Genomic DNA, 27,652 nt, shown 5'->3' with positions numbered 1-27,652 from the left:
ATTTCAGACATCTTTGAAATTTATATTTGTATTCCAAAGACAAGGCATTTCAGACACAAGATCATTTATTGCAATGAATTTATTGCAAATACTGGAGAAAACTCTATAACCTTCACAATCACAATGTTTTGGTCCCAAGGTCAACATTCTCAAAACTACACAGAAGCAGGGCAAAAGGTTAATACGTGAAAAATAGTGTTACTACTAAGTGAAGTTGTGAATCGTTAGCTCTATGCTACATGAATATACCATAAACACGACTGCACAACACACACATTCCCTATTAACTGCAGCCGATAGCATAAAGACATAGAGCTAAACTCACATTAAGGAGAACCACCTCAAGAACTCAGTATTAATGGATTAGCTAGTGTTGAGGAACAGCCAGAGGAAGGTTAATAAATTTTAAGTGGAGGCTATGGTTTAGGTAAGAGATGTTTAATAAGTTCTAGGACTAGAAGGGAGAGGTGTTCCTACAAACAGTTCACGGTCGTAACAATCATTCGCTTATGAGTCTTCAGAATTAAACGGCAACCTGCCAATAATGACGATACGTGGGCTGCAAACACAGTGATCATGATCAGTAAAATTGTGCATTCAACATAAGCAAAATACATTTGATTTACCAATGTAAACATATACATAAATTGGTTTAGTGGTTTAGATCATTCCTATGATTTTATCAAACTATTACACTCATTTGATTAGAAATAGAGGGATATTGGCTATTTGCAAAAATATTCACCATTCACACTATGGAAACATGAAACTAAGTAGGATTTCTATAAGAAAATATGTAGTCAAGGGCTGTTCGCTATTATCAGCTGTATTCCCTCTTGATTTAATACACCATTCCAGGTCACAGGAAAATATGTTTACATTTTTTTTAATAAAATCCTCTAAACAGGCACATTTGGTATTTCAAGCTATTCCCGACACATCTCACAACAAGGTGCTAGAGGCTCACATGGGGTTGGAAACACTGTAGTGGATCCGTTTCCGTGTCACAGAAGCATGATCGACACTGCAAAAAAACAAACACATTTTTTTTTTTGCCTCATTCGTCTATGAACTTCCATCAACTTCCTACATCATCATCCAGCAGCTGCTCTGAACCAATGGAAACGGATGAAAACTGCTCCTCGAAATTCAGGAAAGGGTGGTTGTAATTTTTCTCAAGCATTTTCCTCCAGATTTTAACTGTGAAAAGAACAGATTAAAACCATCAAAATGCATTGAGCAAATACATTATTACGTGTTCAGATCAAATGATTAGCACTTGAATGATGCTTTCAAAAAGTCCTTCCATAAAAACTCAAGCGGACCAATAGTGAACCAACGTAGTTACACTACGTGAACTCACGTCAGAGGCTCACATAGAAGATGAATAGTTGAATAAAGTTGTTCTTTTTGTTTGTTTTTGCACACAAAAGTATTCTCGTCTCTTGTTAAACTTAAGGTAGAGCCACTGTAGTCACTTGGACTATTTTAACAATGTTTTATTTACTTTCTAAGCCCACAAGTTTCAAGTAAAATAGAAGCCTATGGAGGAGTGAGACAGCTCTCAGATTTAATCAAAAATATCTTAATTTGTGTTCTGAAGATGAATGAAAGTCTTCTGGGGTTGGAACAACATGAGGGTGAGTAATTACTGACAGAACTTTTGGGTTAACAAATGTGTCAATTCCAGAGAATTCACATTTTCAGTTCTCATTTTTGAGAACTTTGAGCACACATTGTGTAAAATAATCTAATTTCATCAATTTTGTGTAGATCTTACACAATACGTGTACACATATCATCAATCACCGATTCAGTTTCACAAAAACTCTTGGGGGCTATTCATGGCTGGCATACCTATAAACAAAGCAAATAAGTTACACATTTAAGAGTTACGAGTAGTTTAACAGAGTAGTTAACTAAGAGAATAATGAAACCGTATTGCACGTAAAAGCAATGAATTCACACTATTTTTAGGTTTTAATTAGGACGTACTGTACTCTGGCTCCTCTGTTCCAGAAGGTTCTCCTGACGGCTCCACCTCCTGTAGCTCCTCCTGCTGTTCCTGCGGTTCTGTCTCCGGATTTGCAATCATCACCTCATAGGCTTTCCTGGCCTCGGCCGATAACTCAATCATTTTGTGATAAAGGTCCTGTGGCCATGAAATAATTACATGTACGGGAATCAGCTAAGTTCACTCAATTAAAACAATCAGTTAAGTCGAATGACTTATTTTAAATGAACAGCAATGCCACTCAAGATTCTTAACAATAGTCAACAATATTTACCACAACTACAACCAGAAACCTCTAGTACTCACCTGTGCGCCATCGTAGTTAAAGATCCCCACCAAGCTGACAGGGACGGCTTTATTAACACAGCGGCCCAGCGCCTTTCTCGACAAGGCAAACACAAACGGGACATCTTGATCCCGGCATGTGTCAATGATAGTGTGAAGAGCCTCATCTAGACCTCCTACATTAAAACAACAGGCCATCAATCAGCAACAACATACAAGCAGCAATGTTGAAATGTGAGTTTGTGCTAAGTTCTAGGGCTGCGCAACGATTAATCGCATCCAAAATAAAAGTTTGTGTTTACATAATATATGTGTGTGTAGTAGTGAGTTTAATTATTTTGTATATATATATAAATACACACACATGCATGTATATAATTTATATATATTTATGCAAAATTTATATTATACATAAATATAAATAACACATTTTTCTTAAATGTATACATGCCTATGTGTGTATTTATATATACAAAATAATTATACACACTACACACACACATATATTATGTAAACACAAACTTTTATTTTGGATGCGATTAATCGCGATTAATCGTTTCACAGCCCTACTAAGTTCGCGCTACCTTTGGACTGTATACGTTCACAGTTTGGCGAGATGATAACGCACTTGACCTTCCTGAGTTTGAGGTGTTTCAGCACCTCTCGTAGGCCCATGACCAGCCTGCGCTTCATCCTGGCCTTCATGGGGTCTTTCTGATAAAGACGATCCTGAAACCTCACCAGCTCCTTCAGTAAGCCGCTCACACATTCATCTACATCTTTTTTAAGCACTTGGTTGCAGTAGCTGTAGAAATAGAGAAAAACTTGGTTAAATTAATATAAATTAATACGAATAATTATTATTATTAATACATTTATTTTCTTCCATCACTTGAAAAGATGTGAATTTCAGGACCCAGGAATTCATTTCATCATATCTACAAGTCTTTTTGGGAACATATCTTGCACATTTTTGAGAAACAAAACTGTAACCTACAGTAGGGGTGGGCGACATACAGGTAGAAATGATTAACGGATAGAAATTTGTCAACCGATAGGGCTATTGAAACTATTGATTTTGAAACACTTGTGACGTTTCTGTACTGCATGCGTGTCACAAAAGCTTAACGTTTGAATGCGATTTTAAGCATTATGGTTTAAAAACAAGTGATTTTAAACTGAGAGCAAGTGAAGCGGCTGTGTGTACTAAACAGAGTTATTTTTGACGCTTTATTGGCCCTGCATGGTTAAACACTCTCAGAAAATGCCTGTCTTCACAAGTATCCTAGTACAGTCATTTATGCTTTAAACGAACGTAAACAGTTGCGAAAGGAAACGCATGTGTAACTGCATAATGGATACGGGCAGCTCTTAAAAGTGACAGCCCAATATTCCTGCTGTCTGTCATTCATGTTAATCAAACAACAAAAGAGAAAAATCAGTCACTGCTCTTGACAAAAACACTTTTTGTAATTTTAATAAGAACAATTTACACATTGAAGACCACGCAGTGTTTTCTTTATACATTTGACAACTTTATACAATTTATGTAGCATTTCTTATTTAGCACTTGCATTTTTTTCAGGTAGGGCTATTTTAGTTGTGTCTTTTTTCTTTTATATATACATATATATATAAAAAAAGTCCTATTGTTTGTAATTAATTAATTTGTTATTATTTTAATGTTTACATGTCTTCAGTTAGCTTGAGTTTTTATTTTTTTTAGTAAGGCTAGTATTAGTATTGGTGAAAATAATTCTGAAATTATGTCTATGATATTTTAAATTTGTATATTACAAAAACCTCATTTAAAGGGTTAGTTCACCCAAAAATTTTAATTCTGTCAGTATTTACTCACCCTCATGTTGTTCTAACCCCGTAAGACCTTCGTTCATCTTCGGAACACAAATTAATATATTTTTGATGAAATCTGAGAGCTGGATCACTCCTGCATATTAGTCCATTGGCTTCTTGAGGGATTGAAACTTGCCGGCCACGAAAAGTTATTAAAGACATCGTTAAAATAGTCCAAGTGACTACAGTGGCTCAATCTTAACTTTATCAAGCGACGAGGTCATGTGTGTGATGTGTGTGACGTACAATAACAGATCATACTCTGTTAAACTAGTAACCTGACTCGAGGCAGAGAGAGAAGTAAATGAATAGTTGAAATAAAGTCGTTATTTTTGTTGTTTTTTGCGCACAAAAAGTGTTCTCATTGTTTGATAAACTTAAGATTGAGCCACTGAAGTCACTTGGACTATTTTAGCGATGTCTTTAATAACTTTTCGAGGCCGGCAAGTTTCAATCCCTAGCTCAAGAAGCCTATGGACTAGTATGGAGGAGTGATCCAGCTCTCAGATTTCATTAAAAATATCTTAATTTGTGTTCCGAAGATGAATGAAGGTCTTACGGGGTTGGAACAACATGAGGGTGAGTAAATGCTGACAGAACTTTCATTTTTGGGTGAACTAACCCTTTAAAGCCACACCAGGCAAGAATGCTGTTTTTGTCAAACAGCGACCCCTAGAGTAACTGTGGAGTACTTGTTTTTAATGTTACTGTCGTAAATACCACTCACGGAGGGCATGACGTGTTACATAGTATACAATAGTACATTGTGTTTAATTTGTCGTTTAATGTGATCTAATATATGTTGTTAGTGGTGAGAATTTTCACGTGATTAAATACATATCCCCATGAACTTTAATGGTGCAGAGGAAGATCTTTTGCCATGTGTGTCACAGGTTCTAATAGTATAGTTTTTTTTCCTCATCAACACCGATTGTTTATTAGTGGCTGTGTTTCAAGCAGGGACATGTTTTTTGTGCATTGGGTTTTGTGATTTCACCGTAATGAGTCTCTCAGTCCCCGCAACGGATTGAGCAATGAGCGCGCGTCCGTTTGAATATCACAATAGAACATTGAATCCACTGAAACTGATCGCAGCGGCAACGAGCACTTTGGTCACTTGATTTCAAAAACAAGAGACGCCCCCATTCAACCCGAAAGAAGTCATATAACCATTTCAATAACTGAAGCTGTTAAATTAAGCTAAAATAACTGCATAGTGTCCCTTTAAAGCAAAAATGACTCATGATGATATGTATCGTTAAAGTGCAATAAAAAGACTTGTATTGTGATTATAAGATTTTGCTTATATCGCTCACCCCTACTAGAACCAAAACACAACATATATTTTCTTACTCTCTGAACTTCCTGCTGTGGATTTTGGGAAGATTAGGATTGGAATTGGGATTCCAGGATTTTAGTGCTGCATTTTCTGACACACTGTCATCCAACTTGTGATCAGATGGCCAACCAGGCTGGTCACACTCTGACTCCTCAGTACCACCGAGTCCAGGGTTCTCATCTATATCTGATACAGATTGTGAACATACTTCCATACTTGTGAGAAGATGCTGATCATTGTCAGGCAGGCTTGTTTCAGAAGGATTCTCACTATTACTATTTTCCTTTTCAACAGCTTCAGTGGATACTCGAGCCAGGTCTCTCTCCTCCAGCAGGCGGTTCTGTTTTCTCTCCTCTCTCTCCCGAAGAATGACCTCAATTGTTCAAAATGCAAAACATCTTTTAGAATGCTTATCAAATACAGAGAGATTCAACAGAATTTATTTATTTTTAAGGTGTGTGATTTCTGCACTAATAGCAGCACCAAATTTAATGATAACTCTGTTTGACAACACAGAAATGACACACTGCACCATCAAATGGACAATCGACTCACTCTTTTGAGAGGTGTTGGTTTTTTCGCCTTGGGAACTTCTCGCTGTTTTCCCTTCTTCACTAAGGGACAAGTGGAGTCCAGCGGGTTGTGCGGTGTTTTCTCTTGCTGCCATTGTTTTTTTTGAACTGAAGTTTCTTTGTGGACTACAGGTAGAGCTCCTCCAACTAACACATCAACAATAGTATTTGTTATATTCAACGTGGTGACTAACATCATGGTGTCCTTTGAAGTCTTTAAAGGGTTTGCTCGCTCAAGAATGAAAATTTTGCCAACATTTAATCACCCTCAAGTTGTTCCAAACATGTTTGACTTTTGTAAATCTTCAAAACACAATTAAAGATATTTTTTAATTAAATCAGAGATTTCTATCCCTCCAATGAAAGTCTATTCACCCAGAACTCTTGACGTTTCAAAACATTGATAAAAAGAAAGGAAAAGTAATCCACATGAATTGAGCGGTTTAATTTGAGTCTTCTGAAGAGACATGATCAATTTATATACAAATTATTTTACTTAGGCTTTTTTCACATGATTTCCATTACACGCGAGTAGATGTTAAAACTTCATGCTGATTTGTACTCAGCTTTCGCCAAGATAAGCACAAACTAAGACGTAGCTTTACAGTGACCAACGCTTCTCCATCCATTTACGCTTCCTTCCATATGATCAGCAAATGTACATAGAGCAGAGTGCTCAAAAATGGAAGCTCAAACGTGCTCGCTTGACGCACGAGAAGAAATGAGGTTCATTCTCGCATCACACCAGCACATATGAGCTTTTGCCAGAACCAATGAGGGTTGCTCTTGCACGTAAAGCAAGTGCGGTTGAGCTTCTGTTTGCTTGCTGATCGATGGCTTCATCTGAAATCGCATACTTCCCTACTACATAGTAGGCGAAAAACAGTATGTGACAAAAGAAGTATGTCCGAATTCACAGAACTCATAAAAGATTAGGTAAAAGGTACCCGGATGACCTACTACTTCTGGCGAGATACTGAAGTGTGCATCCAATGGACAGTTTACTATCCCATGAGGCCACGGGAGAGGATTTGTGAATGGCAGTGCAGCGGTTTTACTGGCGCTGGAAAGTCAAATGATAATGAGAACATGGCGAATGTAGTCCGTCCGTATTACATTCATACTAGAGCCAGACCGATATTATCGGCCGAGGCATTATCAACATTATTAGGCATTTTCCAAAATATCGGTATCGGCAGTTATAATGGCCGATAAATGAATATTTAAAAAATAAAATAAAAATGGACGAAACACGCTTTAATCATCTCTCTTTGGCCTTTTATATTGAAAATGTATGTTTTACAATTTGCAGTATGATGTTATCTATTGCTAAATTATGGCTCATCATAGACTAGCTAACCACAAAGCTAGCTAATGCCACTATCATCAGTGGAAGACTGCTAACGTTAACATTAATGAGCTTGGAAACCACAATGAACTTTTTCTGCCTAAATAAAGTAAATATTACTGTATTTATAACTAGCATATCTCTAGTTACAGTCCCTGCATTGTAAAATGTAAGTTATACTTGCGAGGAGTGAACATTTAGACATAGAGAAAAATTATCAAACGTATCTTTTGCGGAAACTTAGCTTTTCTTCTTACACGTGTGTGAAATCCAACAATATTTAATAAAAAAAAAAAATATCGGCCGATATATCGGAATATCGGATTTTAAAACCCAAAAATATTTGTATCGGTATCGGCCTTCAAAATCCTTAATCGGTCGGGCTCTAATACTATATAGAACATACTATTTTTAGCAGTCATGAAGTAATTACGTATTCAAAATAAGTACCTACTTAAGAGAGTATGAGGTTTTGAACGCAGCCAATGTTTATAATGTGAATAAAAGCCTATAATTAAATCTATTCACCTTCAGAAGAGTTGGATTAAACCACTCTATTCATATGAATTAATTTTACATTCTCTTTATGAACCGTCTGTGTAGTGGGTGAATAGACTTTCAATGGAGGGACAGAAATCTCAATAATATAGCTCAGAAATATCTTGATTTGTGTCTTATCGATTTGTGTCCTGGGTTTGCAACAATGAGCAAATGATGACAGAATTAAAATTTTAAAAAATTTCTAAAAATTCTAAAAAAATTTAACACATTTTTAACATTACACCAACCAAAAAAAGCAAAAAAAAAAAAAAAAAAGTGTCTCCACTTAAATTTCTTACCTGAAAGTGTTACTGGACGCTGATCTTGTTTGGATTTTTGAGACTGTTGCTTCTTCTCAAGAAATGCCAGCATGTTTCCAAGGTCAAGCTGTACAGGAACCTTTGACTTTTTCTGACTAGTCTGATGAGATAAGAATCGATTACAATATGCGACAGTCTCATTTTTCAGAAAAATAATTTAGTGATTAATTTTACATTGCATGGTATTGTCAAGTTCAATCAGATTTAACTGCACACCCTTATACATGATGGCCAGAGTGTTTTGTTTTGCAATTGCACTGGAAACAGACACCAACCTGTGTTTTCTTAGCGTCACCGGAGGCATAAGCGGGTGTAGTGGCTTTGTGTTTTATCCCTGGATGTAGAGACAATCGCTCTTTTTGTGCTTCTGAATGTCCTTTGAGTTCCTGAATCAATGTAATTACAGATGATACAATAAAGCATGTGCATATCAAACATTTTATTTGAACTGCTGTCATCACAATGTGCTCAGGCCAAAAGAGTAAACTCACAAATGCAAGTGACAGGTCTGGAAACTCCTCTTCATCCTACAAAAACAACACTTAGATAATCACCATTATGCTTCTTCTAATGTAGGTTAACAATCAAACATAAGAAAATGAAGGGCGATTTATTTCAACAATTAAAAAGAAATATTATCAAAGGGCAAAACGGTGGGGAAGAAAAGCTTCTAAAACCAAAGTATACCAGTTATTTTATTATTATTTATTTTCCATTACAGAACTTTTTATTTTTAATTTTAGTTTGAGTTTGTGCATTTTTGTTCATTTCTTATATATCTACACCTTTAATAAATTACATTTTGGTTTTAGTAATTTTAGTACATCATCTTGAACTAATTTCAGTTCGTTGCCAAGGCAAGGTATCTTTTTAAAGTTTTTTTTTAATAATAATATTTTATTTCAGCTTTTTTTTAAGTTTTAAAAATTATTTAATAGTTTGAGTAAACAATAATGACACTGATTTAAACATCATTCACCAATTAGTAACAACTGAAAATATATGATTTGACAAACAGTTGTTACCTCAAACTTCGGTGGCTCCTGCTGTATCAGATGTTCCTCTAGTGTCTCTTCTGTGTTCTCTGACACGGTTTTGGATTTCTTCTTTTTCTTCCTCCTCTTCTTCTCTGTTTTCTGCTCTACTTGCTGTGTGGATAAATCCTCCTAGACACAGAAAATGTGTTCAAATTGTGTCTATTTTGTACATGCTCAAAATGCTGGTACACAGTGAAGTAGTTTACCTGGGAAGATGTGTTGGCTTTGGGGATTTTTTGGATGACTCTGGGAGGCTGAGAGGCAATGTTTGCCCAGGAGTGAGCAGAAGATCCAGTGGAATTGGATACTGCACTATCCTGATCTAACCAGATTGAATTTAAAAAAAAAAGAAAAAAGATCCATTTAATTCCTTTAATATTGAATTTAAAAGTCGAATTTAAAAAAGACCCATTTCCGAAATATATTTCCCAGTGACATGAAACTGAATATTCAATTTATTTATTTTCAGTGTTGTAGTACTCGAGACTCGGACTCGTCTCGGACTCGAGACCATATTTTAATGGTCTTGGTACTGTCATGGACTCGTGTGCATTTGGACTCGGAATTGACTCGTACTCGAACATTTTTTTTTTAGGACTCGGACTTATTCCCGAGTCCACTCGTGTTCAATTCAAAATATTTTTCATGATTATTAATGTATGTTAATAAAATATTTCTTTTAAATTGATTGACACGCCCAGTGATTGGTGATTTTCTAGTGCGCAACTGCGCATGACAAATTGTAATAAAATTACTTTTAACACCACCTACTATGTGGCCTTTTTACCCTAAACTGATCATATTTTTTAAACTCTAAGTAAATTCAGTAAAAAAAAAGGATTTCTCAAAGTAAATAAAAGTAAATTAGGTAATCAACCCTCACTGGTCTCGGTCTCGACTTGGACTCGACCGTCTCTGGTCTCGGACTCGACCGTCTCTGGTCTCGGACTCGACTCGGACTCGACTCTCTATGGACTCTGTCTTGACTCGGACTCGACTCTCTCTGGTCTCGGTCTAGACTCGGACTCAAGTGAGGTGGTCTCGACTACAACACTCACTGTTTATTTTCCTTGAAATAACATGAACTGACGAATTGTGCAAAAAAACAAAACAAAAGACGACGTGTATTATTAAAGTTGGCATGGATCAGAAGTTGCAATGGTGTTTTCTTCTCTATGTTACATATATGTTTGGGTGAAATGGCTTCTCGAACAAGAAAAAAAATTAGGTTGGGAATTCATTTTGTCAATCTGGAATTGATTGGGTCATAAGATTGTTGTGGTTTGCGATTGCCGTGATGTCACTCACATGACACCAAAGATTACAAGGGTACATAACTTTAAAAAAAATACAATGATGTGCACAGATAAATAATGTATAATTTATTAGAAAAAAGGTATAATTGATTTCATGGTGAATTTAGGAAAATAAATAGGGTCCATTTGGATTTCTGAAGCATGTTTGCGTATCTTTTACCTGCTTTGACAGCAACTGACATGTCACACTTTCCACTGGGCGGGACTTGCTGTGCAGACTTGGTTCTTCGTTTCGGTACATTCTAACAAACAACATTGTCAAGCTTAAGTGAGACCGTGAAGTTGTTAGAACAGGTTGTGCTTTAACAGAACAATGTGTTCTTGGCTCAAACCATCATCCATGAAAGTTACCTTACAAATTAGTGCTGGTGAACTCTGACGCTCTGCTGGCATGACTGCACTAGAACATACTGTTGGTTCCTGGTGCAGGGAAGCTGCTGTATGGTTGCTTGGTGTGATATCACCCAATTCCGGGAAATCGGCAAGTTTCATTTCAAATGTGCTACTACATGTAATAGCTGCTTTGGCTCTCTCAGCGGGGTTTGGGGAAGGTTTGGTCCCTCTGTAATCTGGAAAACAGAATCAAATTTATTGCGATTCAATCAGGAAATTATCATCAAAAGTCTTCTTGAAAAGAATTAGCACCTCTGTCTGTTGATCTCCGGCTAAGTCGTTTGTCCTGAGAGAAAGGCTCAGCTCTGTTGTCCTTTGACATCTGAAAGATGAAAAACTTCATTAGGCTTTTAAATGCGCAACAGTATGAAGACGCAAATCATCCAAATGACCTAGAATCAGACCTTTCCAGTTTGTTGGTTTGAGCCTTTTTTTAAACCACTGCGGGTTTTGAAATCAGCGCTCTTGTTGGTGTGAAAGCTGCTGTTGTAGCCGTGCATACTCTGTGCCGCGTCATAATCATTGTCTACTGATCTCTGCCTTTTCTTGAACCAGTCCTCAGGTGATGACTGGCATGTGGTGTTTTTAGATTGAGTTCTGTGTGTAATAAAAAAAAAAAATCATTCTATTTTCATATGTATCATACTATTATTCTTCACTGCAATGTGATGTGCAGTGGCCCCAAAATACAGTTGGACGATTCAATCAAATGATATACAGTTTAAAATGAAGACGAAATATTGTAAATGGTAAATGGACTGCATTTATATAGCGCTTTCATAGACCTTATGGCCACCAAAGTGCTTTACATTTGCCTCACATTCACATTAGGTGTCTTGCTCATCACACACCTTGACACTTGATCGGGTGTGTTAAAAGTGGGACATAAGGTTGTAAAACTAATCCATATGAATTGAATGGTTTCAAGTCATCAAATTTGTCTGAAGAGACACAATCGCTTTATATGATGAAGAGCCTGAATTTAGTCTTTTATTCTCATGCACATTCGTTAACTCACATCAGTTGTGGTAAACATAAGCTCAAGCATGTTCACTTGATGTGCAAAAACCAATGAGGCTCATGAGGTTTGTTCTTGTGAGTCAAGTGAGCTTCTGTTTATGCTTGCTGATCAATTTTTATATGTGAATAAAAGACTAAATTCAATCTGTTCACCATATAAAGCGATCAAGTCTCTTTAGACAATTTGGATCAAATCCAATTCATATGGATTAGTTAGATTTCCTTATGAACTTTTTGAAGCGTCAAAGTGGTAGTTGCGTAGAAGTCAATGGAAGGACAGAAAACTTTCAGATTTCATTTAAAAGATCTTCATTTGTGTTCTAAAGATGAACAAAAGTCTTAAGGGTTTGGATTCGGAATTTCATGAGAGCGAGTAAATGACAGAATTTTCCTTTCTGGGCAAACTATCCCTTTAAGATATTTGTAATGAAACCTGAGAGGTTTCTGTCCATTCATTGAAAGTACAGGATCTAAAATGGTCATAAAGACGTTTTAAAATTTATCAGGCACTTTAATTCGAGTCTTGTGGAAAGATAAGATCGCTTTAAATGATGAACAAAACAACATGACAAAAAAATCAAATAAAACAAAACACTTGATTACAGTTTTTCTCAGTCGCATTTCTCACATCACTATTTACATTTGCACAACAGTTAGTTCAACCTCCACAACATTTAGTCATTTGTGCACATCATAGTGGCAGTTTCTCACTCCTTCCAACAAATTGCAAATGCTTTTGGACATGCATCAATTGCTTTTATACAACTCACTGCTGTTTTATAACATTATCATTTGCTTATGTCATATCAGTCCAAACTAACTATACTTGTGAATGCTGAATAGTCATTCCATATAAAACTAATAGTCCACGTTTCATTGCTTGAGTCATCACATACAAAAATGTTAAAAACTAATTGTCAAAATCCGTCAAGCCAATTTTTTTTTTATATATCTTTTAAAAAAAAAACTTTATCCTAAATTGAACAATTTCTCGCAGGTGAACCTCAGCTTTCACTGATGAGAAGGGATGTGCATGAATGATTTACAGTATATGTATGTTGTATAATCAGTTCCAATATGTACTGTGATATTGTTTACAGTTGTGCACCGATCTACCCAAAGGGGGTTTATGTTTGTTGTAAATAAGGGTGTATATTTTCTTTTGCACAACGCTCTGAACAAATTAGAATTGCAAAGACCATGCAGTAAAAATGTGAACATATTCAGTGTCTTGTACTCAATTACTGTACCTCACTACATAAATACAGTAATGTGAAACTTTACTGTAGTTTTCAAATGGCTGTGCAAATAGTTTATAGGACTGTCTTGAGCATTTTCAGGTAGTGTCACCAAGATCTGACTTTTTTTGTATTGGCAAACACTTACAGAGTAAACTGTCATAATGAAAACATGACAAAGCCATTTGACTATCTTGTTCATAAACACTGGTGTTAGGACTTTTCATCTTGACGACACTGACACTTTCAATGACATGAATACTTGCTTTTGAGGAATGAGTTATCCATTTTGAGCAAGTGACACACTTTTGCAGGTTATAAACTAAGTTTTGCAGTTTGTACTAATTGTTTTGAGAACTGCACTAACTGTTGTGCAAATGTAAATAGTGATGTGAGAAATGCACCAAAGCGACGGAGAAAAACTGTAATATGGATATGATGACGCCTTTTTGGATCTTCTAAGTTTGGCTAGCTAGACTAATGATAAAGCACTCCTGTTGTTACTTTGATAAACACCTGTGAGGCCTTTCATAGTGGCACAGGAAGCCATCATGGCCACAAATTAAGAATTGACTGCCACAAACTCATGTTTTAGGTAAATCTGGGTCATGCTGTACGAATTCATTCCCGAGTTTTAATTTAGTTAAATTGTGGCTAGTATTTCCCCAAAGCACTTATTTGATAGTTTATATTATGCAATGCCATTTCAATTAAATATCAATGACATTTTTGGTATCTCAGTCTTTTGGGGGCACTGAATGTGCTTATTTGGAAAAACTATATTATGTTGATGAATCATCTGTTTTGACTGGAAAATAAAGACAGGTGCCACATATAATCACTTATATTTACCTTTTTAAATGATCCTCCATTTTGTTTTGCTGTGGAAGGCTATGAATCAAACAACTTCAGAGGTTCAAAAACTCCAGCCTTCATTATCTGTGAGCATAAAGACAGGTTCAAAGAACAGACAGATGATAAGACAACACGCACGAGCTGAAACATGTAACGTTAGTGCACAAATCTAGGTTTAAACAAACGATGCTGAATCCATGTGTACGTTAAATGACAAATGACGCAGCAACCCAAAGTTAAAGACTGCACCACCCAGTAAACAGTGTTATGTCATAATCCACTCAAAGGCACATTCGGTTAAAAATACGGTTTAATATCTGCTACAAACTGACGTTTAACAGTTCATCGGTAAAGGTATATTTTAGCAGGGCTGTTGTCGTAATGGAGATGTAACGTTACTGGATCGGTTAGCAGTCAGCTGTACTGAAGTGAACATCATGCAAACTTTGATTCAAACTTAAAGCTGCCTTAACATGTCAACTAACATGTAGAAGGTCAGTATGACGCATGTTTAGCTGTCGACAGCTCTTCTGTTTCAGGTTTACCAGCATTGGATTTCTAGATAGCTCGTTTAGGCGAGCTAATGTCAAGACAGTCATTCTGATAAACTAACGTTTATGGAAAACCAACAAATATTAAAAGCTTCATACCTTCCGGCCTTTAACCAACTCCATTTTAAAAAGACGTAGACCGTTCAACTCAGATGGAAAACTGGTAGGCCAAATAATTAAAGATTAAGCTCAAAGTTAACAACAAGCTCAGGCGGTGCGGGAACTTTTATTTTGAAGGGCGGTCTGATACATTACTCAACACACTTGGTGGTTGCAATGTGTAATATTCAGCAGATAAATTAGTTGATAACCCGTTTAACAATATATACGGAAAAAAAACGTTCTTTATGTAGCAAAAACTATTTTGTTCTACGAGTTTTATCCAACAATAACCATTTTCTCAACATTCAACATTAAAACAAACTTCAATGCTATAACGTTATACAAATGAATAAAAAAATAAGATCAATTTAAAATAATGTAATAGACAATCATCTTTATTGTTTTATGAATGTATTACATTCAGAAATACACATTTGTTATATAAACACCTGTGTGTGAAATATTTATAAAATTGTCAGGCTTATAAATGCACTTGTTGTTGGGTTGTAAAAAAAAAAAACGTTACATTGATGAATTTTTTTTTTTTTTACTATTTACAGTCTGTTATTTTTTTTACAAAATAAAAGTAAACATTTTCATAATCGTTACAAGTATTGTATGTTTCTTTCTTTGTATTGTAAACAAACACTAAGAGGAACAACCTTTAGTGGTCTTTAAGGCTTTCAACAAGGAAAAAGAGGTCTGAGGTCTGACCCCCCTGAAGACACAATAGTGAATCCTAAAATTCTTGATCTCACGCCTCCTTCTGTCTCTTCAGCTGGTTCAGTAAAATCAGAGGGACTATAAAGAACACTGAAATGGCTATAAAACATAATTCTGCTCCAGCCAACCAGTACACTGAAAAATAAAAATAATAAGAATGTTATGATTTGCTGAGAACTGAAAAAAAAAAAAAAAAACCAAAGGAACAGACTGATTCCATACAGTAATTGAAAGGGACATTTAATTTCAATTCTAAGTTATAGTTAGGGTTGTTCACGTAATCAATCATGAAAAAAGACATTACATCTTTTTTGTTGTTGTTGTTTACCTGTAGAAGTCACAATAGGGCCTAATGCTCGAGCTAAAGCTCCAAGACTCCGAAGAATTCCCATTACGGTTCCCTTCTGACTGGCTGAGCCTAAGACATCAACACAGACATCATTAACACCATCACACATTCAAACTAGAAGTGTGAGAGATCATTACCATCATTATTAAAGGGACAGTTCAAGAAATAAAAAATTATTTCATTGTTTCCTCATCCTCATGTTGTTCTAAACCTAAGTGACATTTTCTTTTCTGTGGAACATAAAAGAAGATATTTTGAGAAATGTCTCGTTTTTTGTCGATACAATGGAAGTCAATGGTAACCAAACCTATTTGGACACCACAATAAAAAAATAAAAATAAACTTATTTTTTTGTACCACAGAAGAAAACAAGCCGATTTTCATTTTTTGGCAAACTATCCTTTTGAAGGGATAGTTCACAGAAAATGTTTGTGTTTAAAATGTTTTTAATAGGGAATCCAACAATTTGACAATCATTGTTACATCACTTTTTATGATTCCTCATTAAAAAACAAAGGCATAAAGGCAACATAAAACAAATAAATAAGTAAAAATAAATAAATATATAAATAAATAAATAAAAAACAGTTCTCATTACCACTCACCCCACCCCACTTTAACTTTCTTAAAACTTTAAACAGATAAGACCACTCCAATTGGTCAAAAGCTTTCTCTGCGTCAAGAGAAACTATAACCAGGTCCTCTGCATGTGTGTTGTGGGAGTAAACTATATTAAAAAGACGTCTAAGATTTGAAAAGGAGTGCCTATTTGGTATAAAACCTGTCTCATCGAGGTGAACAAGTTTATCAATTACAGACCGAAGCCTGTTGGACAAAGCTTTTTTGGGTCACATGTTAAAAAAGAAATTGGCCTGCTACTTACTTCTTCAGGATCTTTCTCCTTTTTAAGTAATACTGTTATGGTAGCGTCGTTTAGCATACCAATGGTATTTGCATGAGTATACATTTTAAATAAATAAAGTGAAAAGAGATCACTGAATCGAAAATGTTTCATTCTATTATTCATCACCCTGATTTTTTTTTTCTGAAACCGTAAGACTTTTGTTCATCTTCAGAAAATAAATGATGATATTTTTAAAGAAATCTGAGAGATTTCTGTCCTTCCATTGACAACAATGCTACTGACACTTTGACACTTTGCTTCAAAAAAGGTCATAAAAATATTGTAAAACTCATCCATATGAATTAAGCAGTTAAGCAGTCCAAACTTTTCTGAAGAGACATTTATTCACATAAAAACACTCATCAACGCACACATCAGTTGTGGTTAACAGAAGCTCAAGCATGTTCGCTTGATGTGTGAAAACCAGTGAGGTTCATTCTTGTGTTACGCAGCACGTTTGAGCTTCCGCAAGAACCAAAGAGGTTTGTTCTCTTACAGTGCGTCAAGCAGGTTTGGTTGAGATTCTGTTTATGTTCGCTGATCAAAAGCCTAAATTCAATCTGTCCATCATATAAAGCAATAGTGTCTCTTCAGGAAATTTTGGACTAAACCACTCAATTCATATGGATTAGGTTTACGATTTCTTTATGAACACTTTATGAAGAGTCAGTTGAGGAGTTGTCAATGGAAGGACAGCAATCGCTCAGATTTCATCAAAAAGATCTTCATTTGTGTTCTGATCTGAAGATGAATGAAATTCTTACAGGTTTGCAACATCATGAGGGTGAGTGGTTACATTTTTGGGTGAACTATCCCTTTAAGTAATGACCTCTCAAAAAAACTACAGAATGGATAAAATCTTAAAGGGATAGTTCACTTTGAAATTGATTTTTTATATGTTTTAGCTTACCTCAAGGGCATCCAAGATATAGTTGTCTTTATTTCCACAGTATTTTCAGTTTTGATATTTTTAGGCTGTTGCCTATCAGTCATATAATGGAGGTTTATGGGGTCCACCTCAAAGAGCATGCCCAGAGAAGTCCAAATTAAACATGATTTAATCACTAGTAAATGTGAGAAAATGAACAGTATTTTTATCGTTTTGCGCAGACCGAAGCGCTCGTGCCTTCAGATCACTTGGACGTGGCTGTGGTTACAAGAGGTAAAAACGATACTCATTTTTAGAGAGAGGATCATTTTTAAAAAGACACGATACTCGTGTAAAGTTTTTCATGTCTAAGCCCATCAATGTGTACTTACATTTACGAGTCATTAAATCATGTTTAATTTGGACTTCTCTGTGCATGCTCTTTGAGGTGAACCCAGGGTGGGCCCCCTATACAGCCATTATATGACTGATAGACAAGAACGGTTTGACCTAAAAATATCAAAACTGAAAATACTGTGGAAACAAAGACACCTACATCTTAGATGCCCTTGAGGTAAGCTAAAACATATCAAAAAATTAATTTCAAAGTGAACTATCCCTTTAAGGCACTCAACAACAAAGCAACCCACCATGTTCAGACACTTGTGTTGAAAGGCATGGAACAACAATAGCAGCAGCTGAATGAATAAATACATACATTATTTCAAATTGAAATACTAATGCAAAAAAATAATAATAATAACAATGATAACAATGCATTTGCATGCACAATTGCTTACCAAAAGAGTACAAAAATAAGCCTGAATAGAGTAGTGTCAAATTCCATGCTATTCCAATGAGCAAGAAGGCTGGTACAAGTGATATAATTGCCTGAAATACACAAACATGAAAACAAATATGTAGTCATAATGTGCAGGGCTTTGAGTAGTTAATCATTAGAGTTCCAAGAAAACCGCAAGACAATTTGAATTGACTTGTGATCCAGTGATGCATGAAAGAATTTACCACGCGAACAGTCTGGATCTGATGACCTGGTTTGATCCTGCGGGCATATCCGCCCTGGATCACTGCCATGGTAATGCCGATGAAAAAGAACATCTTCCCCTGCTGCATGCTACAACAGAAGAAGGCAGTGTTTGACTTTACAAAACCTCAGGCAAGACCCAGGCTTCAGCTGCTCAATCATACATGTATGTCACAGTTCTGATTAAGCAAAACATATCTCAGACTGTTCATTGGTATATTATCCTAGGGGCTGCTAACACTTTTCTTCGACCTTTGCTCAGTTCCTTTCCCCCATTCTAGTTGTTTATGATTTATAATAAATTCTCCAAAACTTCCTGGTTCCTAATGACTACATACAAATAAACCCACAGGCTGTTTTTCTCAACTTCCTGGGTCACATCTCATGGTTTAAGCCCTGAACTGTCAACGGATGGTTTATCTGTTGAAGACAATGGCATGCTTTGTAATGTTAGACTTCTCTTTGAATGCTGTTAGCAGCACAAACCACAGCTTTTATAGGCGTTTTGTAGAAGTTGTGACATTCAGAAAAGTTGTGTTAGCTATAGATTCAGGCCTTACCTGGTAAACTGGAAGCGCTGATGAGTCAGAAAACTCAAGGTGAATTCTAACCCAGAGAAGAGAAATAGGTATGTGAAGTAAACCAATCCCAGCACCTTGAGATTTTGCATTTCTGTTGTAAAGAAAAGTCATCAGAAAAAAAAAAAGTTAGTGTGACAGATCTTTTGTTATTCAACCTGGTGGTTCAATACTTCTCGGTTGGGTGAAACTTTATGCGCTCACTTTGTTCAGATGGTGGATTCTCTGTTCTTGTGACGGCAGTGAATTTGAAAAGTGCAACAGGGTGAAGAAGATCTCCAGATTGTTGAATACCTGAAGATCCCGATGCCCTCTGAGTCATAAAAAGCATTTAGAATTAAAGAAAATGCTATAAACAATTAAAATTAAGTTGAAGTCTATTCAGAAAGTGATTAAAGTTGCGATGTAATGGAAGTAGCACCAGATATTTTCTTCCATAATGTGACACATCTTAGTGATGATTAAAATGAAGGGTTGGGATTCGGTTCTATCCATCAGTTGTTGATTGGATGGAGGCAGATCTGAATGCAAGCGTACCAATAAACACACTTGTTTGTATCGCAATTGTTAGACTGTTTACCGCGTTTTAAAGAGATACTCCACTTTTTTTGGAAGTAGGCTCATTTTACCACTCCCCCAGAGTTAAACAGTTGAGTTTTACCGTTTTCGAATCCATTCAGCCGATTTTCTGATTTTTAGAAGAATATCAGTAACCAGACAGTTTCTGGTCTCACTTCCATAGTAGGAAAAATATATAATATGGAAGTCAATGAGACCAGAAACTGTCTGGTTACTGATATTCTTCAAAAAATCAGAAAATCGGCTGAATGGATTCAAAAATGCTGAAACCCGACTGTTTAACTCTGGTGGGAGTTGTAACATGAGCCTATTTCCAAAAAAAGTGGAGTATCCCTTTAAGTGGGTCAAACATCAGATGTGAAGTGTCACACAGCACTGTGGCTAATGAATTAAAGTCAAGCACATGTACAGTCTTTCTTCCCAAGAAAAATTAATTTAAAACTAGAATAAATTTGCTCATATATTGAAACAAATTAGGTTAACTATTTCAAGAAAGTATTATTAGTACTATGAATAGTTTTCATTATGGTCAATAAGATGCATTTAGAAAATAGATAGGGTGAATTTCCATTTCATGACAAATTTAAATGTTACCATCCCCTGGTTTCACAGACAATGCTTAAACCTAGTCCCAGGCTAAAATGATTTTTTGGGCTGTTTTATCTGAGAGTACCTTGCATATCTTAAAAATATGTCAGTGCCATTTTTCTTTCTGCTTAAAAGTCCTAGTTGAACTAAGGCCCAATCCTGACTTAATCTAAGCCCTGTCTGTGAAACCAGGCCTATACATATTAAAGCTCATTTGAATAATGAGTTCACTGAGAATTACATATTATACATTATATTATTACAATGTACCTAAAATGGCAGATTACATACCCCAAGCATTATTTTAGTCACTAAATTATAGCTAATTGCATATTGTCACATTGCTGACCTTTTGTAAAGTCTCTGGCAGCATGAAGAAAATAAAAAGAAGGTCTGCTAAAGAAAAAAAGACAGCCAGCATGGCAGGGCCTTGATAAAACACCTCAGCGTCTTTGAGTCTCAGAGCAAAGTATGCTCCCATTAATGGACCCAATGTGAACCCCAAGGAGAAAGCAACACCAATCATTGCCTGAGAAGAAAACAAACTCAATGAATCTTCAAGTCACTCAAACGTTATAAGGTTAAAAAAGTCAAATCTGTCCTGAAAGCATCAATTAATGATGTTAATGACCGTAACTCACCATTCCCTTGTTTCTTGCTTTAGGGCAAGGCAGGTCCGCCACAACAGCAGTGCACAGGCTGACATTACCTTTACAAATGCCTCCCACTACTCGAGACAGCAGAAACAGAGTAAAACTGTGAGAGAAAGCCCACAGAATGTAGGATGCCATGAGACCTACCTGAAAAACAAAGACAATGTTACTTAGATCTACAAAAGGCCTTGTATTGAGTGATTGACATACATTAAAGTTAAAGGGATAGTTCACTTTGCAATTAATTGTTGATATGTTTTAGCTTACCTCAAGGGCATCCAAGATGTAGGTGTCTTTGTTTCCACAGTATTTTCAATTTTGATATTTTTAGGTCAAACCATTCGTGTCTGTCAGTCATATAATGGAGGTATATGGGGTCCACCCATAAGTCCACCTCAAAGAGCATGCACAGAGAAGTCCAAATTAAACATAATTTAATGACTCGTAACTGTAAGTACACATTGATGGCCTAAGACACGAAACGAGCGGTTTGTGAGAAAACCAGGGCCTGAAATTAACACCCGACCACCTGCCAAATGCGGGTGAATTTTTCTATTGGCGGGTAACACTGTCAATCTACCTGCCACATTGGCAGGTAGGTAGCCAATGAGAATTGAGTGATTCATTAGGATTTTTACATTTCAACTAAGTCCGCCATTGCGTTTGACTTTAACTAAAATGTGGCGGCACATTACTGAGGTAAAGAGGCCAGCTGAAACAAACAGCCAACAAAACGATGAGGATGAGAAAAAGAAAAGCAAAAGAAGACATTTTAATATAAAGTGGACAATTGGTGGCAATGGCAAGGTTCGTGAGCGGCTGATTTATGACAGCGACTGTTGTTTCGTAACGTTCATGCGATCAGAAGAAGATGAGGCCCTTTTCTGACTACGTTTTGATGTGCGAGTATTAAACTGTTGGCGAGATGGGATGAGATAATGTAACGCTGACGTAGGCTACAGTACAATGACAGTTGCACAGATGTGTGTGCGTGTGCAACTGTGCATGTTGGGAGTTGGGAACCAGTGAGAAAATATCCGGTACCCGGTAACTTTACCAGTAATAACAATATTAATTGAGTTCATAGTTCCTGAATGCTGTAACTAAAGCTGTCAGGATCTGTCTACGTGACTAAATCAGCCATCAACACAGCCGCGTGTAATTTGTTTACTTACGAGCTGCGGTAGGCTATGTCTATCTGTTGAGTATATACTATAGTATAGCCTGTATATATGTTGTGTGAGTGTCAAAATCAATGAACAAAATTTTTTTTTTTAAATGTATGTTCTTAGAGTTATTATTATTATTACTTGACAGCACTTAAATGTGTATTCTTACAAGTGAAAGAACAATATTGTGAAATTCCCGGGTTTTTTTTTTTTTAAAGGAATTTCACAATATTGTTCTTTTTACGAGCCATTTTTTGGCTGAGGCAAAATATGAGGCAAAAAAAGAAAAAGAAAAAAAGTGGCTGGTAAAAAGTCTCTGTGGCAGGTGAATTTTTAAATCCACCTGCCACAGTGGCCGGTGGTCGAAAAAGTTAATTTCAGGCCCTGGAGAAAACGAACAGTATTTATATCTTTTTTACCTCTTGTAACCACAGCCACGTCCAAGTGATCTGAAGGCATGGGCACTTCGGTCTGCACAAGCGCCGGAAGTGATCTCTTGCGCGGTTGTGGAAAAAAATATCAACGTTGTCTGTTCATATATCGAAATCGTCTTCCATTGCAATTTCCTGTATATCTAAATATGTTTAGATCTTCACAGTGAAGGGTAACACTTCTGAAACCTCTGTGTAAACAATGAGTGACGTACAGAGTACTTGGACGTGACTGTGATTACAAGAGGAAAAAAACTATATAAATACTGTTCGTTTTCACACACAACCCGCTCGTTTCGTGTCTTAAGGCCAATTTATACTTCTGCGGCGAGGGTAAGCCGTAGTGTACACCGTAGACTACGCACTTAGGCATTTATACTTCTGTGTTCAGGTCTTTGTTGCTCTGCAGTACTGCTCTGAAACGGTAGTTGGCGGCAGAGGGTTTTAATGTTCCACTGTGTTTAGATTCCTCACGGCTAGGTTACTACAAGCAATGGCGACTGAAAGAGAGTGGATCATGTTGGAGTTGGAGCTTATTGAGGTGGAAAAACAGTTCATTTTAGAGAAATTACTAAAACTAAAAGGCAGAAATGAGAGAAGACGTCGGAGGAGATGGTACGTGTGGAAATGCGTAGGAGGAAATGCGATGCTACCAAGCCGACCAATCACAGATCTTGCGGTCCGCGTCGTCGCGACGTGTAGTTACATTTTTGAGGAGGTGCGCGAACAGGCTACGGCGAAGGGTACGCGGTATGGTATGCGTCTGTGTGTATGCTACGCCTTACCTACTGCACGCACCCTACGCAGAAGTATAAATTGGCCTTTAGGCCATCAATGTGTACTTACATTTAAGAGACATTAAATCATGTTTAATTTGGACTTCTCTGTGCATCCTCTTTGAGGTGGTGACCATAGACCTGCATTATATGACTGACAGACAAGAACGGTTTGACCTAAAAATATCAAAATTGAAAATACTGTGGAAACAAAGACACCTACATCTTGGATGCCCTCGAGGTAAGCTAAAACATCAAAAATTTATTTCAAAGTGAATTGTCCCTTTAATATGTCAGAATTTCAATCTCTCTTACTTAATACCCTATATTTTAGGGAATTGGAATGCATTTATTTGATTAATTGTATCAATTCAACCTGGGAGTTGGGCTTTTAATTTATAGAAATATTAACTTAAAATCTCAGGGGCTACTTCCAGGTAAATATTTTAGGTCAAGGGGGTTTGACTTACAAAAAAGTTTGGGAATCGCTGCCCTATATGATCTAAATTTGTCAGTACAGTCTATACTTACAGTTGTCAACAGGAGCATTGGTTTTCTTCCATAATCATCTGAAAGAGCCCCAATAATGGGTGATGACAGAAATTGTAGTAAAGAGTAGAGAGAGCCTATCAGACCTAAGATACCAAAGAAGAAGATAATCAATGTACATGTCCTCAATTCAAAAGGTCAGTTCGAATAATGTGCTGCATTTAAAGAAACCCTCAATATCAGCCAGAATAGGCTATTGAAGTTACCTCCAAAAAGAACACTGTTATATTTTGTGTCCAAAGGAACTCCAACTGCCCCTCTGAACCAGTCCACTACGCTCTGTAATGACTGATAAACACCGTCCTGTGGAAAACACAGGAAAAAAAGTTATGCCGAGATTACAACAAAATCATATGTGAAAGCCATTTTATACACATAGCCAATTACTGAATCTTATATCAAGATACATTTACTTGAGCAGGAAAATGACTTAAGATATTAAATATATCTTATATTTTCTTAAACATTTTTTTTTCCAATTAAGTGACTTAAAAACGGGGAAAAAAAACTGTCAGTATGGTAATAAATGTTTTTCCCCATTTAGTGCATTTTACCCCACTCATTCTCACCCTACTGACAGATATTTTTCATTTTTAAGTAATTTTGCTTTGAGAAGACAAGAAAAAATCTGATTTCAGTGGGGGAAAATGTATCCAAGTAAGACATTTTACGCATAACACATTAATTGGAATAGTTCAATGAGAGCCTGCAACATGAAAAGGTGAATGAAGCCATTGTCAGCGTCATTTGATAAGAAAGAACAGCTCTGACCTTGGAGGCTTTCCACAGACTAAACTATTTAATATTATAAAGTTCATTCATTCAGTATGCAATTACTTAAGTCATCGCTGACTTTTCTACTTGAAATGCTCTGTTTCTTCAGTTATAAGAAAGGGAAACATGTCCCGAATGGAATGCATTATGCACTGTCATGCAGTCTACAGTTACATGCATGACTAATCTAGGTCAAATTACAGCAGCATTTCTTTTTGAATAGAAAGCCATTCAAACACCCTTTGAGATTTTATAACAATATATCCAAATGATGATCTCACCCCAGTTTGACTGTAGTGGTCCAAGATGGAAGGGAGCAGTGGAAGTATTAATGTGAAACCCAGCAAGTCAAGCAGCAGTGCCAAGAAAACCATCCTGATGACCCTGGAAGAGTGAACGTCCTCAGATGTAGTTTTGTCACCTGCCATTTCTCCACTCCGGTTGTTTTTCTTTACAGCCGAGAAATCTTAAAGCATCTCCTGTGGGCACTGAACTGAATCACTGAACAAAAAACAAACAATGAACAACAGTATGTAAAGTACCTAATAAAGTACCAATAAGAGTACTGGTATGGTAAAGTTATTTTTGGACATGATGGTACCATATGTTTTTATCAAAGTCATGCAAATATAATTTACAAATCATTCAGTCAGTACCATATATATATATATATATATATATATATATATATATATATGAAGAGTTCAGATGCAAAAGCCTCTAAGTGCCATTTGAAATTTTCTCCTAGAATGATAATTTTTATCAAGCCTGTATATTTAAGTTCAGTAATTTCACTTAAATTGCAATAAAGATTACCTATTAATTGTCATTTAAGTGAAATTACTGAACTTAAATATACAAGCTTGATAAAAATGATCATTCTAGGAGAAAATTTCAAATGGTACTTAGAGGCTTTGCATCTGAACTCTTCATATATATATATATATATATATGAATACCTTGGTATTGTAGTTTAATACCATCACCATTCCATCACCATTTACATTTTAGGATATTATATATATGTATAATATCCTATATTTGGTGACCTTAGTACAGTGTAATTGCACAAAATAAGTACTTAGTCGGGTTAAGGTTTGGTTGTAATTTTGCATTATTACTGTCACTACTAATATATGTAACATGTGTAACAAGGACATGGAAAAATTAAGTGTTACCAAAAAGCAATTCAAAAAATATTTCAGTGTTCTTGTTGTTGTTATAGCAAAAATAAGAACTGGATAATATTAACTGACAACACATACTTTAGACTTTTAGTGTTTGGTTTATGGTTGCTTGTTTACTGTCAGACTCAGTACCAGAATTTACTGTCACTTTTGAGTAAGTACCAGGTATGTAACACGTGTAATAAGGAAACTAAGGAAGCATTTGATAAATATTTTAGTGTTCTTGATGTATTTGCACAGATAACTACTGGCTAATATTAATTGACAGCACGTACTTACTTTAGGGTTAGGGGTGTCCTGGTTTGCAGTTAGTTGCTTGTAATTATGCATATGTAGAGTACGTACGTGTAAATAAAGTGTTGCCAAAAATTATTAAATAATATTTCAATTAATATTAATTAATCGAGGATTGATTTTTTTTTTTTTTAACTTATTACAAATTCCAAAACTCTTAACATTCACCATGGACAGGTCATAAACTAACACCGCCCATTCATAGTTCACTCCAGTGTGCCTTGCTTGAGAGTCTCCGGGAAAACAGTTGTCAAATCTAATATAAGAGATTTGGCAGTTTGTAACACATTAAAGTCGGATATTTTCTTCGTTTAACCTAGACGGTACAGTTCACTTCTACAGATATCTTACCTTGAGCTCGCAGTGCGCAATCAAAGTTCCTAGAAGATGCTGCTACTTCCCCACACACTCCCCCATCATGAACACACACCAGGAAGCGCGCGTTCGGTGTCTCATTTCACCAGTTACGACAACCGTGACGTGTAGTGGGATGAGCACGAGCAATACAGCAGATTTCTAGTGTGTAAACATTTACAAATGAGAGCTTGCCAACACACTATAGATTCATGCAGACTGTTTTACTTTGGAAGTTGAGGCATATTGTATGCTATACTGTAAGCATAATATAGTCACAGTCCACGTCTGTCTGATCTGTCAGAACTGATGATCATAAGACATGCATTATCAATGAAAATATAACAAAAAAAATCAATAAATTAATAATTCCCCACAAAAACGTTTTAATTTATTTGTTCAATTTAATTTTCAACATTGTAGTGGTTTCCAAAGACCACGAGAGGGAGTTAGTTTATAATGTTTAGAACAAATTCTAAACATTATAAGTGTGTAATATAAGTGAAGCAAAATTATTTAAAAATGACGCAAGTCATTATTTATTATTTTAAACAGTATAATTAGGGGTCTTCTGCCTCTGGATAGAGAGAATGAGCATTTAGTGATATTTTGTTTGTTTGTTGAGAAAGCACTGTCATTTTATTTTCGAAACCTTTCACTATTTATAAATATATTATGACAATGTTAAATAACAGTTAAAAACGAGGAGTTCACCACACAAGCATTTTTGTCTCTACATAAATGAGTATTTTTGTTAATTTTTATTGGTTTGCCTGTAACCAATTTATGTAGCTTGAGCTTGCTAGTGCTTGCATAGCAAAGACACAATCATTATGAACAGCGTCATACTTGTTTGGTTAAAGTAGCCTGCCTTTTTATTAAATCATATTTTATGATATGTTTTCAAATGTTTAACAGCATATTGGCTATGATATTTCTTTAAATGTCATCTTAAATTGTCGCTCACAAATACTGAATAATAACATGAAAGACAAAAAGTACACCTGAAAAAAATAAATAAATCACCAAGCAGGCGGAACTATACAT

General features: G+C 36.0%; 2 protein-coding genes across 5 annotated transcripts; both read right to left on the bottom strand.

Annotated features, from left to right (window-relative positions):
- Window positions 1–61: 61 nt before the first annotated feature.
- Window positions 62–14,941, bottom strand: secisbp2 (SECIS binding protein 2). 3 transcript variants are annotated; one of them, XM_039661922.2, is made up of 17 exons: window positions 14,782–14,941; window positions 14,129–14,215; window positions 11,423–11,615; window positions 11,271–11,340; window positions 10,977–11,194; window positions 10,786–10,867; window positions 9,516–9,631; window positions 9,298–9,438; window positions 8,764–8,799; window positions 8,548–8,658; window positions 8,252–8,372; window positions 6,048–6,211; window positions 5,507–5,865; window positions 2,884–3,104; window positions 2,321–2,475; window positions 1,996–2,152; window positions 62–1,200 (listed from the first exon to the last, which is right to left on the bottom strand). In XM_039661922.2, exons 2-17 carry the CDS (start codon window positions 14,146–14,148, stop codon window positions 1,079–1,081), a joined length of 2,286 nt encoding a protein of 761 aa, XP_039517856.2. In that variant the 5' UTR covers window positions 14,149–14,215; window positions 14,782–14,941; the 3' UTR covers window positions 62–1,078. The 3 variants fall into 3 exon arrangements, with proteins under 3 accessions (XP_039517856.2, XP_088986206.1, XP_088986207.1); XM_089130080.1 differs by lacking the exon at window positions 14,782–14,941 and adding an exon at window positions 14,464–14,488; XM_089130081.1 differs by lacking the exons at window positions 11,423–11,615; window positions 14,782–14,941.
- Window positions 14,942–15,161: 220 nt separating this feature from the next.
- slc75a1 (solute carrier family 75 member 1) lies at window positions 15,162–26,706 on the bottom strand. 2 transcript variants are annotated; one of them, XM_039661923.2, is made up of 13 exons: window positions 26,603–26,706; window positions 25,052–25,271; window positions 24,203–24,299; window positions 23,979–24,082; window positions 21,060–21,218; window positions 20,768–20,947; window positions 19,456–19,564; window positions 19,234–19,345; window positions 18,655–18,763; window positions 18,429–18,519; window positions 18,279–18,326; window positions 15,836–15,925; window positions 15,162–15,642 (listed from the first exon to the last, which is right to left on the bottom strand). In XM_039661923.2, the coding sequence occupies exons 2-13, from the start codon at window positions 25,196–25,198 to the stop codon at window positions 15,539–15,541; spliced, it is 1,350 nt and encodes a 449-aa protein (XP_039517857.2). In that variant the 5' UTR covers window positions 25,199–25,271; window positions 26,603–26,706; the 3' UTR covers window positions 15,162–15,538. The 2 variants fall into 2 exon arrangements, with proteins under 2 accessions (XP_039517857.2, XP_088986208.1); XM_089130082.1 differs by lacking the exon at window positions 18,279–18,326.
- Window positions 26,707–27,652: the final 946 nt, after the last annotated feature.

This window comes from Pimephales promelas, chromosome 4 (genome assembly GCF_988280905.1).
Source record: "Pimephales promelas chromosome 4, fPimPro1.hap1.1, whole genome shotgun sequence".
NCBI lineage: Eukaryota > Metazoa > Chordata > Actinopteri > Cypriniformes > Leuciscidae > Pimephales > Pimephales promelas.
Note: the sequence above shows the minus strand (reverse complement) of the source record. Positions and strands in the feature narration are given on the sequence as shown.